This window comes from Salvia hispanica, chromosome 2 (genome assembly GCF_023119035.1).
Source record: "Salvia hispanica cultivar TCC Black 2014 chromosome 2, UniMelb_Shisp_WGS_1.0, whole genome shotgun sequence".
In the NCBI taxonomy this organism is placed as follows: domain Eukaryota; kingdom Viridiplantae; phylum Streptophyta; class Magnoliopsida; order Lamiales; family Lamiaceae; genus Salvia; species Salvia hispanica.
Window position 1 is genome coordinate 19,350,310 of NC_062966.1, and position 15,607 is coordinate 19,365,916.

Below are 15,607 nucleotides of genomic sequence, written 5' to 3' on the forward strand. Positions count from 1 at the left end.
TCGAAGCTCTGAAGATAAAGTTAGGGTCTCCAAGAAAAGAATGCAGTTTGTCTGTTAGCTTCAAGTAGCGGTCCCGCCGCTGTCGACTAAATCGATGGTATACGTGTTAGCAAACGGTGGGAAGATCGGCGGTAATAATAATAATTGTATAACAATCAAATCACCATTCCCATCCACCTTAAACCAATTCATACGCCTCCTCCTTTGGCATGCATCATTCACCGAAAACACGCCCAATTCTCGAATGAACAACCAATTTTAAGGTATTTTTTATTTCTCTGTTTCGATGTTAATCTATTTGGTGGCAATGCTGAATTCTGATTGTTGCTTAGGTTTTTTGGATTATTGATATAGCAAGTGTTTTTTTGGCTCTGAGTGTTGCATCTGTTACAGGAAATGCATATACTGTGAGTCTGTGTGTAATGTGGATCATTAAATCGAATATCTACCAGTGTATGCATATTATTGTTTTCCTTTTTCTTGGAGAATCTGTAACTAATGTTTTGGCCAAATATGGGCGTTGGTTTAAGGCATGCAGGTATGGTAGGAGCATGAGATTGTTATGCTAGATGTATTATCTTCATCGTTCTAAAATTACTAACTCAACTGATCAGTTTGTGTTACTGAGTTTATTTTGTGATTAGTTGCAAAACTTCTCCTTTTGCACTGACTATGACTAAATCATTATTTTAGGTAGATTGATCTAAAGCTTTTACTAGTATATGCATAATGTATGAGCAAGTATGCTTGTGCAAAATCAACTTTCTTGTTTTCGACATTGATAAGTTTGGATTGGTGTAGCTGATGAAATGTTTCTGTGTTTTGAAGAAGACACATGCATCTATGAAATTTGGGAAAGATTTCAAGAAACATAAGGTGCCGGAGTGGACAGAGGCATACGTCGACTACAATGAACTCAAACACATATTACACGGAATACGCAGTTTTAGGCAAAGCAATCCGAATCTAGCAAGAGCTTCTTCGAAGAGATTCTCACTCAAGAACCTCAACAGTTCGAGTCTACGTGAAGCCAATATCGACAGTCATGATGATATTGAGAACCAAGTTATAGCTGTTCATACTGTTCTACAAGAGAATTCCAGAAAGTTATATAACACCAGATTGATTGTGGCCCCAACAGAAGGAGAAGGTAATGAGAGAAATTTTTTCAGAAAACTTGATGATGAGCTCAACAAGACGAACAACTTTTTTAAGGATAAGGTGGAAGAAATGATCAGAGAAGCTGCTTCACTAAAGAAGCAGATGGAGACATTGGTTGCACTAAGGATCAAAATAATTAATCCTAGCTCTCATGGATCGATTCCACTGAAGTCCGTCTGTTCGGAGATCAGCAATTTGGATCCATCGAAGATTATACCTCCAGGCAAAGCTGAAAGTATTGGTAGGTGATATGGCTAGCAAAATAGATAACCACTTTCAGTATTTAAATCCCTATTTCTTTGGGGTTAGTTGATCTTAATTATATACTTCAACTGCTTACTTGATCATAGTTGTACACCACATTATGCTTCAACTGCTTGCTTGATCTTAGTTATACACCGCTTTATGCTTCAACTGCTTTAGTTGTGTAAACAAAATGAAATCGATGGATAAAGATAGACAGGTGATTAGGCTGATCTAAATAACTATGCATAGAGGACATCTTCATGAAGTTTTAGCATTTATAAACCAAAAAGCATGTGCCACTTCATGAAGATATCTTCTATGCCCTCTGATGTGAAATATTGAATAATATTGACCTGATATGGGTCGACAATTTGACATTTCTGGGGAATCAAATTGATTATTTATGTCATGTGATTTGATTTGTTCGCTTTTATTCTGCTATAGTACCAATATTTTTCTATAATGATGCGTTTCAGTTTATATATGCAGGGAAAGTGGATAGGAAACCTGGAGGTGAAATGAGTTGTAGAAATCAGCAGCAGCATGGCTCTTCTGGTGGTGATGCAGTTCTGATCTTTACACTTCACAATCACACATAATTTGCTCATTTTTCGATTGAAGATAGTTTTCTTTTCTTTTTAAAAACTGAAGTACTATTACAGGAGCGGACTTGAGCTTTCAAGAGCAGCAATCTGATAGTCATCCTGTGGTTGATGTCCTTCACACAAATAATTCGGCAGATAGGGAAATCACAGATGAACATGAAACAACTAATTTAGATATCCTTGATCGAATAAAGATTCAAAATACATATGATAGTCCAATGGCAACTATTAAAGGAGTCTTCACTGACACCAGGGAAAAAGGTCTAAGTTACAACAAGGAAGAACTGAAGGAGGTTGAAGAAAGATTAAAGACTGCGTTTATTGAGTTCTATCAAAAGCTTTGTCTTCTAAAGCATTAAAGGTACACTTTGATGATCAAAGACAGCATTGTTTTTTTCCTTCTAAAAGTTTTTGTTTCTCTTATGATGTATTTGTTGAATGAACAAGCAGTTTCATGAATATCTCCGCCTTTTCGAAGATCCTCAAGAAATATGATAAGGTTCTATAACTGGTGGTCTTATCTTTTTTCTATGTTATGGTGGCAATCTTATATTTTACACAAAAGAGTAGCAGTCCATGGTTGTCCGGATCCCTGAGTATATGTAAGCGTTCTAGTTACTTATTGCTTGCAGATAACGTCAAGGCTCGTTGCAAGATCGTACATGAAAATCGTGGATGACTCTTATCTTGGAAGCTCTGATGAGGTGTGTCTGATTCTTCGTTCTTATACAGAAAGTCTAATAATTTAATTTACATATTTAAAATATAGTAGATCTATGCTGCTTCTTGTGAAACCAGTGATGAATTTGTACAGTTTTGCTCCTATAATCCCAGGTTATAAATCTGATGGAAAGAGTTGAGGCAGTATTCATTAAGAACTTTTTGAATTCCAACCGTCAGGAAGGAATGAAACTACTTAGACCCAAACAGAAGATTGAGAGGCATCGAATAACATTCTGTTCGGGTAAGTTAGCCGACCAACATTGCACTTTGATATTATGTAGCTGAAAGCTACAAGTATTATTATGAATGCGTATCTATGAAGTTAATTGCTGTATTTGTCTTCTAATTTTTGGTGGTTCCAGGTTTCTTTTCTGGTTGTTCAGTCGCGCTAGTTGTTGCTGTTATTCTACTTATGGAAGATAGAAAACTGATGCACATAAAGAGTGCAACCTTATACATAGAAATTATCTTCCCTCTCTATGGGTATTAATATACTGCAAGCATAAATTACCTTTTTCTACGTGCTTTCTTACTATGCTACTGATTTCCGATTTAAACTCTTTGCAGCTTCTTTGCGTTTACAGTGCTACACATGCTTGTATACGCTGCAAACATTTATTTTTGGAGGCGTTACAAAATCAACTATCCATTCATATTTGGGTTTAGGAAGGGGACTGAATTAGGCTACCGAGAAGTGTTTCTACTTAGCAGTGGTCTTGGCGTGATGGCTCTTGTTACTTTCCTAGCACACCTGCACGTAAAGATGGACTCAGATACTCAACATTTCGAAACATATATTGAACTTCTCCCTTTAGGCTTAATCATTGTGAGAATATGAAAAATTTTATATTATATACTGAAAGTTTGTTGTGCTACGCCATGTGTGTTCTAATTATATGCTTATTTATAGGTTGTTCTAGCAATAATGTTTTGCCCCTTCAATTTCATGTATCGTTCAAGTCGTTTCTACCTGATAAAGTGTGTGTTTCGTTGTGTTTGTGCTCCTCTTTATAAGGTGAGCTCAACACAGACAGGTTCTGTCAATGTAAATATCATCACAGTTTTCAGTTAGTCTCTGATTTGGTAATCCAATTTTATCTTGTAGGTTACACTCCCAGACTTTTTCTTGGCTGACCAACTCACTAGCCAGGTTTCACATGTTTTGGTGATATTCGATGGTTGTGATTTCTATTCTCTATTCTGTAGGTATCTCTGTGAGCAGTTCTTGTGATCTATTTGACTACAGGTACAGGCTATAAGGAACTTTGAGTATTACGTATGTTTCTACGGTGGTGGTAGACAATTAGCTCGAAGGTTGACAAGATGCAGCAGTGATGAAGTCTATAATGCTTTCTATTTTGTCATTGCAGTTGTACCATACTGGTTTCGCTTTCTTCAGGTTCAGAGCTTTCCTTTCTCTATATCCATCTCTCTTTTCCATAATCCTCACTCTGAATGACGGATTAAACAACGGTATCTTCATTCATCCATCATTGCAGTGTGTGCGTAGGTTGTTTGAAGAGAAAGAATGGGTTCACGTATACAACGGTCTGAGGTATTTCACGACGATTGTTGCTGTCGTAATCAGGACAGCGTTTGAATTCAGAAAGAAAACAGTATGGAAAGTGTTGGCATTGCTGAGCTCAGCAGTTGCTGCTATAGCCAACACATACTGGGATATCGTTGTCGACTGGGGGCTTCTGCAGAGGCAGTCCAAGAACCCGTTTCTCAGAGATAAACTCATCATCCCTCATAAAAACGTCTACTTTGTTGCTATAGTAAACATTACACAAACTCACACTTTTTTTCTCTGCCTCCCTCATACCTTTTGATTCACATCTTTCTTGATCCACTCTGTCACAGGTTTTGGATATTTTTCTCAGATTCGCTTGGCTGCAGCTTGTCTTGATGCTAGACGTGCATTCGCTGCATGGGAAGACGGTGTCAACAATATTTTCATGCCTAGAAATTCTGCGGCGTGGGTTATGGAACTTCTTTAGGTAAATGTAGCCACTCTTGTAGCTTTTGGATATGCTGAATGGAAAGGGAACTAAGATGAGTTTGTATTGATCAGGTTGGAGAATGAGCACTTGAATAATGTAGGAAAATTCCGAGCTTTCAAGTCAGTGCCACTCCCTTTTACTTACTATGAAGATGAGGATGATAATGATAATGAAAAAGATGAAAAGGACGAGTAGATGTTGATGCTTACTTTGAAATTCTATGAATTTTGAGCACGTTTTTGTTTTTATGATTTTGCTGCGGCTATAGCCTAAATTATGAGTTTCTCTTGGGGAATAGTTTTATAATAAAATGTACTTGATGAATTAATTAATGCATCTCTTCAATGTGTTGTAATCAATCATACATGTATCTACTACTACTTCATATGAGATACCAAAATATGATATGAATTCATAATTCAGGTATGTTCCAACTAGAAAAGGTTCTAATATTGAAATACTACAAAATTAAAGGGTATATTAACTTCCAATTATAAAAACTTTTACTCAGTTCATAAATTGCGAATAAATTCAAAAATACTGGTTTAAGTTAGTAGTATGATAATACATGAATTTTCAATTTGTTTTGATTTTACCATGAAATTAAAATCTCCCAACTTTAAAATGATGTGGAGGCTAGAAATTGCTTGCATGTTGGTATGTTAAACAAACTCATTCCGACCTCAATAAAATGATGTGTTTCTCGTGCCATTGCACTATTGTCCCCGCTTACTGGAACGAGGTCGTTTATTGTTACAATAATTTTCCCATTAAGAGGGCTATGTGTATTTAAACAACCTTAGATTTCGTCCGTCATAATTGTAAATTTAAAATTACACATAAATTGACCAGCCAAATGGTAAGTAGATCTGATATTCCACTTCTACTCACATTTTATTATAAAATTAATATATATATAAGTGTACCTTATGTAGTCCACTAACTTATTCAACTACTTTTATTTACGTTTTTTAAAGTTTATGCCTATACTAAATGTGGGACGAACTTTTATTTACATTTCTTAAAGTTTACGCCTACACTAAATGTGACACTTAATGTGAGACGGAGGTGGTATGTTTCACTTATAATGGAACAGAGGGAGTACAACAAGATTTCCTTGGCAACAAGTTTTCCGGCAAATTTATGTTTTTAGAGGGAGTACAACAAGATATCCTGGCAACAAGTTTTCCGGCAAATTTATGTTTTTCGTTTAATTTTAAAATATTTTCGTCAGATATAAAAATAAAAACAGTACTGAATATTGCAGCGGGGGTTTAACAAGAGGTTTTAGCACACGCAACCGAATCCGACCTCCTCTCCGGCCGCCGCCAGTCGCTTACCATGGCTTCCTCTAACTCCACTAAACCCCACCAATCCGATTCCGACCAGCAACCGCAGATCCCCGAATCAAGAACCCTAATCCATGAAACCCTCGATCCACCAGCAGATACAAAGACTGCCGGAATTCAAGAAAATCCGAAAGCAGAAGAGACCCCTTTGGAAGATGGAGATGCGGAAGGGGAAGAAGAAGAGGAGGGTGAATGTGGGTTCTGCTTGTTTATGAAAGGGGGTGGATGTAAAGAGACATTTGTGGAGTGGGAGAAGTGTATCGAGGAAGCAGAGAAGAAGGAAGAGGATGTAGTGCAGAAGTGTTTCCAGGTGACTACAGCTCTTAAGAAGTGTATGGAGGCGCATTCAGATTATTATGCACCGATTCTGCAGGCGGAGAAGTCTCTCGAGGAGGAGGCGGTGAAGCAGTTGGAGGAGGAGAAGGAGAAGGAAAAATTGAGCGGGGAAGAAGATTCGGAGAAGAAGGAAAAGGAGCAAGTTTTTTAGGGGGTAATGTTTCAAAGAAGCTATCTTGATTTGGTGGGACTGATCTTCGTTTTTTCATGGTTGCTCATTGTCAAGATTCGAAGAAGATATTTTTTGTTTTCAATAATTAGATAGGATATTGAGCTGACCCCTGCAATCATCAATTAATTACATTGGGCATAGAAAGGAAAATTTATCATTGTATACTGCATATCACTGTGTTAACTCGTTGGATCGATTTATTTTGAGGATATTTGCAGTCTGTTTATATAGTTTGTTATGTGCTGCCTTGATATGCATGTTCATTTCTGGATATGATTTGTAAATGTGACTCTCTCTGAATAGGGAAGAAGCTTGGAAGCTAAAACGAATAGATATGTATGTTTGAGAGTTGTTTGGTTGGAGATGAATGTGGAATACTTTTATACTTTGTATCCATGAGCTTGAAATGATCATTATAAATGCATCATATGTTCAAACCTAAAGAATATAGGAGACTTCTGGAGTTCTCCTTGCACTCTTTATACTTTAATACTTTTGAGTTCTCCTTGTACACTTTGTATGAGCTTCTATATAGTAGGAGTAGTAAAGAGTTCTTGGATACTTGGAGATTTACAAATTCTAATCACTTTCGACAGATATCCAAAGGCGACTTCTGGAAGGCTGTCATTCTATCCTCATGTATAAAGGAGTTACTGTGTGCCTTCAAGATATTTAGCATCTCTAATTACTTACTTTTCTGCTTATAAGAAATATCAGGGTCTACTTTTCTTCCTCATATCACGCACTATTGAGCTTTCTTCTACACATCTCACGTCTCTTGAGGGGCAGATTTATATCATGTCAATGCACGCCATTTTGACAATGGCTACTTGATACTTAGGTCTTGAATGATGCAAGGAATACAAGTGAACTGTGAAACTTTGATTGACAATCTTTATCGTTGTCTTTATGGTCTTTACAGTAATTGTTCATGCTGTAATGAAGTTTGGCAGATGTGGAGTTGGTCATTAGGAATGGATCTGTTCTTTGAAGCAGAATAAATGTTGATAATGCTGAACACCGTTGAATATTATGCAAAGATACTTTTCAATATATGGATTAGACGTTTTACAGTTACAATTAAGCATGTGTTAAAAAATCAAGGATATTACCTAATTTATGATGCAGGTGAAAAATAGCCTCCTTCGCTGACATCTCACTAAGAGTTCAGCTCAAGGTGCACTAATTTTACCATCTGAGCAGACATTTGGAGGTTCTTCATTCGAATCCACTATTGGCCATTAATTCTACCCCATCCCCTGTCATCCTGATTATGGTATTTCCTTCTGTTAAGCTTCTGCTAATAAATTGGATAAAGTATGAGGTAGTGTTCTTACTCTCTGAGTTTCCGACATATCTTCAACTTCATCAACTAAATGTGATTGTTCATAAACTGGGACCTCCTATGTTAGAAATGAATAGAGGGAAATTTTGATGTGTACTTTAGCTATCATTCCCTTTAGACGGATATCCATAAGGGTTTTATGCATTTTAGAATGCGAAAAGGAGATTCTTTGTTAACATGTTTTGTTCCTTGGATTACTTATTTTTCTTCCTTGTACTGCTAATGAAGATAGTAGTACTCCAGCCTTTCCAGTGAATCCTTCAACCTACTCTCTTTGCAAAGAATATATTGTCCACTTATCTGTATTTCTTCCTTGCAGGAAATCTAGGTAACTAAGAAATGCAGTAGTATTGTACTATCTTTATCTGTGTGTTCTTTGCTGTCATTTTTCATGCTGTGTTTAGGTTTGGCAGATTAGAAGTTAGTCATCAAGCATGGGTCTGTGCTTTGAATCTGAAATTTGTTTATAAAAACATTTAATATTATGCAAAAAGACTTCAGAATATGTGAATTTTTCCGATTACAATTTGAAATGTGTAAAGATACAAAGAATAGGCCACGTTCTTAACCCATGTACTACAAATCTTGCAGCTGCATTTCTAATCATGTTTGTGTCCATCTTCATCGTAATTGAACGGTAATGGCACTGATTTGAAAGCTCGGAATTTTCCAACGTTGTTGAGATGTTCGTTCTCCAGCCTGCACATTTAAGAAACTAATTCCATTACACGTGACATATTTATTACCAGAACAAAATTCTTCCATCCAAATTTGAAGATTGTAATGACCTGAAGAAGTTCCAGAGACCGCGACGAAGGATCTCTAGAGAAGCCACGAGGGTAACCATTGTCTGCCTATGCAGTGAGAAAACGGTGATCCTCATCACAGTCTGCATCCATGCTAATCTCAGCAATACATTCAAAATCTGCAGGGAAACGAACAATATTAACTGTCAGTTACCACAGTTACTATGCACCAAAAATCTGCTTCTACAAAATTACTGATGTTCTTACAATGGCAACAAAGTAGACACTCTTGTGTGGGACAAGCAGCTTGTCTCTCAACCATCTGTTCTTAGATTTGCTTTGTAGCAGCCCCCAATCTACGACAATGTCCCAATATGTGCTGAGGATCGTTGCTATGATTGAGGTGGTCCATGCTATGATCTTCCAGGTAGCCCCTCCGTTGAGGGTGTATGCTGTTCTTGCACACACTGCTAGGATTGTCGCCAGATATTTCACCCCGTTGTAGCCTTGATGAGGATCTCTTTCGTCATATAGGCGACGCAGACACTGCAGAAGGCGCCATACGTATGGGACTCCAGCGATGATGAAGGAGAAGGTGTTGAAAACATCGTTGGATTTGCAGTTGCTTTGCCTGTGCTTGTAGTCTCCCCAACCATAGTAGCAAATGTAGAACTCTAGACTTCTTAGAGCTTGAACTTGACTTGTTATCTGGTCAGCTAGGAAGAAATCTGGCAATGTAACCTTCAAGAAACAGACACAAATATGTTTATAAGAAATAAGAATAGTGTGCAGCACTTCATTGGTTTTAATCAATCAATCAATTACAAGATTTTATGTTTCTTCTTACCTTATAGAGAGGAGCTAAGAGGGAGTGGAAGGCGCAGACGAGTAGAAAATAGCGGCTCGAACGGTACAAGATGTTGAGAGGGCACAGCATAATCACAACCACAAGCTGCACAAAAATATGACAAATGTTTAATCTTCAAGATATGCATATTTCATTAAACAAAACTATGGTTAGGATTATTACCACTACTAATCCAAGAGGAAGTAGTTCAGTAATGGGTTTGTAGTCAGCTGTGATTGGATCCATTTCCATGTCGAGATTCGCAAGAACACTAGCTAGAGCCAACACACTCAAACTGAATCCAAGAAGCAGAACCTCTCTGTATCCTAGGTCTGTTCCTTCCTTGAATCCAAATATGAAGGAGTAATTCACTCGATACCGCCTCCAGAAGTATATGTTTGCAGCGTACATTATTATGTGGAGAACGATGAACCCGAACAAACTGTCACACAAATTCATTCATCTTAGTGAAAATTTGATATAAATTAAAAGAAAATGGAGAGATGGTGAAGAGGTATGATTTATCTGACCTATAGAGGGGAAACATGGTTTCCATGTAGATTGCTCTCCCTTGTTTGTCGAGTATTTTACGTGCACGAACGATCAGAATCAGTGCTACGATAAGAGCAACTGTGCAACCAAATAGAAATCCTGCAGGACAAAGATTTCATGCATGTTAGTATTTTTCAGTTCTGAGAAGAAAATTTGAGCTTGAGACAACGCCGAATATCTTACCCGTGGAGAATGTAATTCTGTGTGTTTCCCTTTTTCTTTTAGGCCTCAAGATGTTCATTCCTTTGCTGCGGTTCGAGTTTGAGAAATGCTTGATGAAGGTGGCTTCTACCCTCTCCAACAGCTTGCTCACCTATTATAACACAATAACCTCCTTATTTCATATGCAATTTCTACATTAAGAATGGGAATTGTGAATGTTTTTTTGTACCTCATCAGAACTGCCCAAATAGGAATTGTCAACCATTCTCATGTAAGATTTTGATGCACTTCTTTCAGCAACCTTATCATATTTCTTCATGATCTTTGAGAATGCCATAATATTCAGAAAACTGTTGCAATTACACAAACAGTATGTGAATATAACACCAACAACATTAATAAAAAGCTGGCTAGAAGTTATATATGTACCTGTAATTTTTCAGAAGCCTCAGTTTCTGATAAAATCCAACAAAAGCCCTCTTAAGCTGATCTTCTGCTTTCTTCAAGTTATCCTTAGTGAACTTCAAATCTGCCTGGTTGGGAAGATTGAGGAATCCTTTGATTGTCGAGCGAGGTGTTTCTTGAGTCGTGTTAAACTTAACCTGTTTAAGAACCTCCAGTGGCGCAGGCCTTTTCGCCTTGTATCATTCTTCTTCTCTTCTTGAATCCTTGCATTTACTGCCTCCATCTCAACAATTCCTTCTCTCCTACTAGCCTCTGATTTAGCAGACGGCCCGGGGCCTGGTATCCAATCCTCTTCATCTATACCAGCCATCAGAACTCTTCCTGCATCATCACAACACCCATCATTTGCACTCTCAACGCGACTTATTAGTATTCTACATGAAACACACTCACACACATCTTGTCTAAAATTCCATGAATTAGTACTCACACACACACAAAACAATCTTGTATGAAAACTCACTGCTTGCTTTGATAGCAGAGGGGCTGTTGGCAAACAATGCAGCTGAAGAAGCTGCAGTATCTGAGGCAAGCTGAGTGGTGTCCTCCACACTATTAGTCCATCCCTGTGGATGCTCCACCTTCACACGAAACGCGATCAATGCCTCCATCTGCTTGTTCAACACAGCAGCCTCCTTCATCACCTCATCAACTTTCAGCCTATAAAACCTCAGCACCTTATTGAACTCATCATCCAGCCTTCTGAAATACACCATCTCGTACTCCCCTCCTTCGTCTGCAGCCATCAGAAACATCGTCTCTGAACGCTCCTCGCCTTCTCGCCTCACGTTTTGCACGAGAATGGCTTGACTCTCAATGTCAGCTGCAGCCTGATGAGAGCTTGGGGTGTTCACCCTCTGTGTTAGGCCACTGAAGGCTCTGTAAAGAGTTTGGGATCGCCTCGGACCAAACGGTTTGGCCGGTCTGTTACTTTTGAAAACTTGGATCTCTTTTATAAGGCTTTTCAAGAAATTATAATCTGTGTAAGCTTCTTGCCATTCTGGCACCATTTGTGAAGCAAATTCATTACCAAACTTCATGTTTCTTTTTTGTGAGTGTGTGAGAGATTTAGTGAGTTAGCTAATGATGGACAATGCAAATATAATCTTTATCTTCATCTTCATCGTAGTTGAATGGTAATGGCACTGACTTGAAAGCTCGGAATTTGCCAACGTTGTTGAGATGTTCGTTCTCCAGCCTGCGTGTACATTATAATAAACTAATTCCATTACACAAAATCCATCATCCAAATTCATCATGTTGTGGCTGTAATAACACTAACCTGAAGAAGTTCCATAGACCGCGACGAAGGATCTCTAGAGAAGCCACGAGCGCAACCATGGTCTGCCTATGCAGTGAGAAAACGGTGATGTTCATCACAGTCTGCATCCATGCTAGTCTCAATAACACATTCAATATCTGCAGCGAAAACGTGTGTATTAGTGTAAAAGTCTTGCTCTTATTTGAAAAATATTTGCGATGAACTTACAATGGCTGCAAAGTAGACACTCTTGTGTGGGATAAGCAGCTTGTCTCTCAGCCATCTGTTCTTGGATTTGCTTTGGAAGAGCCCCCAATCCATGACGATGTCCCAATAAGTGCTGATGATGGTGGCAATGATCGAGGTGATCCAGGCTATGATCTTCCATTCTGGCCCTTTGTTGAGGGTGTAGGCTGTTCTTGCACACACGGCTATGATTGTTGCCAGATATTTCACCCCGTTGTAGCCTTGGTGGATGTCTCTCTCGTCGTAGACACGACGCAGACACTGCACATGATCAAGAAATTAACTCTCAGTATTTTTTTTGCAGCTTAATTAACATGATTGTTTATGTTATGTATGCACCTGAAGGAGGCGCCACATGTATGGGACTGCAGCGATGATGAAGGAGAAGGTGTTGAAAACATCGTTCGATTTGCAGTGGTTTTGCCTGCGTTTGTAGTCTCCCCAACCGTAGTAGCAAATGTAGAACTCTAGGCTTCTTAGAGCTTGCACTTGGCTTGTTAGCTGGTCTGCTAGGAAGAAATCTGGCAATGAAACCTTATACAGAGGAGCTAAGAGGCAGTGGAAGACGGAGACGAGTAGAAAATAGCGGCTCGAGCGGTACAAGATGTTGAGAGGGCACAGCAAAGTCACAATCACAAGCTGCACAAAAATATGAAAAATGTTTATTCTTCAACATATGCATATGTATATATTTCATTAAATAAATCATGGTTAAGATTATTACCAATACTAATCCAAGAGGAAGGAGTTCCGTAATGGGTTTGTAGTCAGCTGTGATTGGATCCATTTCCATGTCTAGATTAGCAAGAACACTTGCTAGAGCCAACACACTTAAATTGGCTCCAAGAAGTAGAACCTCTCTGTATCCTAGTTCCGTTCCTTCCTTAAATCCAAATATGAAGGAGTAATTCACTCGATACCGCCTCCAGAAGTATATGTTTGCAGCGTACATTATTATGTGGAGAACGATGAACCCGAACAAACTGTCACACAAATTCATTCATCTTAGTGAAAATTTGATATAAATTAAAAGAAAATGGAGAGATGGGGAGTATAGCGAAGAGGTTTGGTTTCTCTTACCTATAGAGGGGAAACATGGTTTCCATGTAGAGTACTCTGCCTTCTTTGTCGAGTATATTACGTGCACGAACAATCAGAGCTAGTGCTATGATAAGAGCAATGGTGCAGCCAAACAGAAATCCTGCAGGTTTTCTTGCATGTTAGGAACAAACATTCCATGGAAAATGGACCTTCCTGACAGAAAATGCCCAACTTCTTACCCATGGTGAATGTGGTTCCATGTGATTCCCTTTTTTTTTTAGGCCTCAAGATGTTCATTCCTTTGCTACGGTTCGAGTTTGAGAAATGCTTGATGAAGATGGCTTCTACCCTTTCCATCAGCTTGCTTACCTATACCACCAACATAATCACCTTATTTTCCAATTGCACTTTTTTACATAACCAAGGAATTTGTGAATGATTTTCACCTCATCAGAGCTTCCCAGATAGGAATTATCAACCATTCTCATGTAATATTTTGATGCATGTCTTGAAGCAACCTTATCATATTTCTTCATAATCTTTGAGAAGGCCATAATGTTCAGAAAACTGTTGCAATCACACAAACATGTAAATTACAAAATCACAAAATAATACTAATAATATCAACTGCCTTAAAAAAATGGCTAGAAGTTATACATACCTGTAGCTTTTTAGAAGCCTTAGCTTCTGATAAAATCCAACAAAAGCCCTCTTAAGCTGATCTTCTGCTTTCCTCAAATTATCCTCAGTGAACTTCAAATCAGCCTGGTTAGGAAGATTGAGGAATCCTTTGATTGTCGAACGAGGTGTTTCTTGACTCGTGTTGAACTTCACACGATCAAGAATCTCCAAAGGCGCCGGCCTCTTCTTCGCCTTGATCTCATTCTTCTGCTTCACTTCTTGAACTCTTTCACTCACCACCTCAATACCATTCCCATCTTTCACATCCTCATGTGATTCATCACACTGCCCTTCACTATGCGCTACCGAACCTTCTTCGTCTATTACAGCCATCGGAGCCCTTCCTGCACCATCAAAACTCCCTAACATGAAACACAGCACAAACAAAAGAAAACAAGATTTAGAAGAAGTAAAACTCACTGCTTGCTTTGACAGCAGAAGGTGTGTTGGCAAACAATGCAGCTGAAGAAGCAGCAGCATCTGAGGCAAGCTGAGTAGTCTCCTCCACACTATTAATCCATCCTTGTGGATGCTCCACCTTCACACGAAACGCAATCAACGCCACCATCTGCTTGTTCAACACAGCAGCCTCCTTCAACACCTCATCAACTTTCAACCTATAAAACCTCAGCACCTTATTGAACTCATCATCCAGCCTTCTGAAATACACCATCTCATACTCCCCTCCTTCGTCCGCAGCCCCCAAGAACATCGTCTCCGAACGATCCTCCCCTTCCCGCCTCACATTCTGCACCAGAATGGCTTGGTTTTCAACATCACCTGCAGCTTGATGAGCTCCCGGGGAGCTCACCCTCTGTGTTAGCCCACTGAAGGCTCTGTAGAGAGTGCGGCTTCGCACCGGACCAGCCGGCCTGGCCAGTCTGGTTCTTTGCTTGTAAATTTCGATTTCTTTTACTAGAGTTTTCAAGAACTCATAATCTGTGTATGCTTCTTGCCACTCTGGCACCATTTGTGAAGCAAATTCTTTGCCAAACTTCATTTTTTTTTCTTTTTTTTTTTGGTGATAGATTTACTCACTAGCTATTGGATGAGAATGCAAATGTGGAATGCAGTGTATATGTTAGATAAATAGTTTTTTCAAAATCAGGTGATGTTTGTGAACATTCAACGTTGCAAGGTATTATATATAGTCCATGATTAAATTTATATACGCAGACAAAAATTAACAGAATGATCACAGTGCAGAAATAGTTTGACCCTTGCACCAATTATTAATAATATTTATCATATCCATTGTCTAAGCACAACACATTTGATATATACTTTAACTTTGTCGGAATATTGAAAGTGACAAAATTGTTAAGCATTTGTCGCTTTTCAGATCCACTTGTTTAAAGAATTTTCAACACCAAACCAGTATTTTGACAGTGGTCAATATTGCTGGTTTTTTGTTGGATTTGTAAAGCCTATTATTTCATATATATGCATATAAATTTGTGATTTAAGTTCACTAACCACGGTTTTGAAAAAAGCAAGATTTCAACGTTTCATCTTTTGCCTAATTCAACTATTAGTTGGCATTAGTGTCAAACCCAAACTCGTCAAACTGTTTTTAATCATTCAAATGCATGCATTGATTTTACGTATATATTCTACGTATAACTAATTAAATTAATTAAAAACTTGAAAAGGGAGATGACAAGAT

At 38.4% G+C, this 15,607-nt stretch overlaps 4 protein-coding genes across 10 annotated transcripts; 2 read left to right on the forward strand and 2 right to left on the reverse strand.

Annotated features, from left to right (window-relative positions):
* Window positions 1–15: 15 nt before the first annotated feature.
* LOC125207182 (phosphate transporter PHO1 homolog 10-like) lies at window positions 16–5,097 on the forward strand. The gene is given in 15 exon segments (XM_048106418.1): window positions 16–263; window positions 832–1,402; window positions 1,897–1,965; window positions 2,070–2,373; window positions 2,463–2,511; window positions 2,645–2,716; window positions 2,847–2,976; window positions 3,098–3,218; window positions 3,303–3,561; window positions 3,646–3,750; window positions 3,841–3,885; window positions 3,982–4,134; window positions 4,235–4,513; window positions 4,599–4,735; window positions 4,810–5,097. Coding segments are annotated over 14 exon segments (2,406 nt in total). The 5' UTR covers window positions 16–263; window positions 832–843; the 3' UTR covers window positions 4,934–5,097.
* A 641-nt stretch (window positions 5,098–5,738) lies between these two features.
* LOC125205641 lies at window positions 5,739–8,775 on the forward strand. 7 transcript variants are annotated; one of them, XR_007173803.1, is made up of 4 exons: window positions 5,740–6,577; window positions 7,192–7,234; window positions 7,724–7,871; window positions 8,690–8,775. XR_007173803.1 is itself a non-coding variant. In XM_048104699.1 (2 exons), the coding sequence occupies exon 1, from the start codon at window positions 6,080–6,082 to the stop codon at window positions 6,572–6,574; it is 495 nt and encodes a 164-aa protein (XP_047960656.1). In that variant the 5' UTR covers window positions 5,741–6,079; the 3' UTR covers window positions 6,575–6,577; window positions 7,192–7,478. The 7 variants fall into 7 exon arrangements, 1 of the variants encoding a protein (XP_047960656.1); XR_007173805.1 differs by having other exon boundaries at window positions 7,724–7,808; window positions 8,690–8,757; XR_007173801.1 differs by lacking the exon at window positions 8,690–8,775 and adding an exon at window positions 8,532–8,577 and having other exon boundaries at window positions 7,724–7,919.
* Window positions 8,387–11,773, reverse strand: LOC125205640 (phosphate transporter PHO1 homolog 3-like). Its single transcript, XM_048104698.1, is given in 11 exon segments — window positions 8,387–8,639; window positions 8,729–8,865; window positions 8,954–9,427; window positions 9,534–9,638; window positions 9,717–9,975; window positions 10,064–10,184; window positions 10,269–10,398; window positions 10,477–10,597; window positions 10,677–10,890; window positions 10,893–11,033; window positions 11,176–11,773. Coding segments are annotated over 11 exon segments (2,379 nt in total). The 5' UTR covers window positions 11,753–11,773; the 3' UTR covers window positions 8,387–8,539.
* A 19-nt stretch (window positions 11,774–11,792) lies between these two features.
* On the reverse strand, window positions 11,793–15,234 carry LOC125206419 (phosphate transporter PHO1 homolog 3-like). Its single transcript, XM_048105672.1, has 10 exons — window positions 14,362–15,234; window positions 13,922–14,285; window positions 13,707–13,827; window positions 13,500–13,629; window positions 13,300–13,420; window positions 12,944–13,202; window positions 12,559–12,858; window positions 12,202–12,480; window positions 11,995–12,131; window positions 11,793–11,910 (listed from the first exon to the last, which is right to left on the reverse strand). Exons 1-10 carry the CDS (start codon window positions 14,939–14,941, stop codon window positions 11,793–11,795), a joined length of 2,409 nt encoding a protein of 802 aa, XP_047961629.1. The 5' UTR covers window positions 14,942–15,234.
* Between the last annotated feature and the right edge of the window lie 373 nt (window positions 15,235–15,607).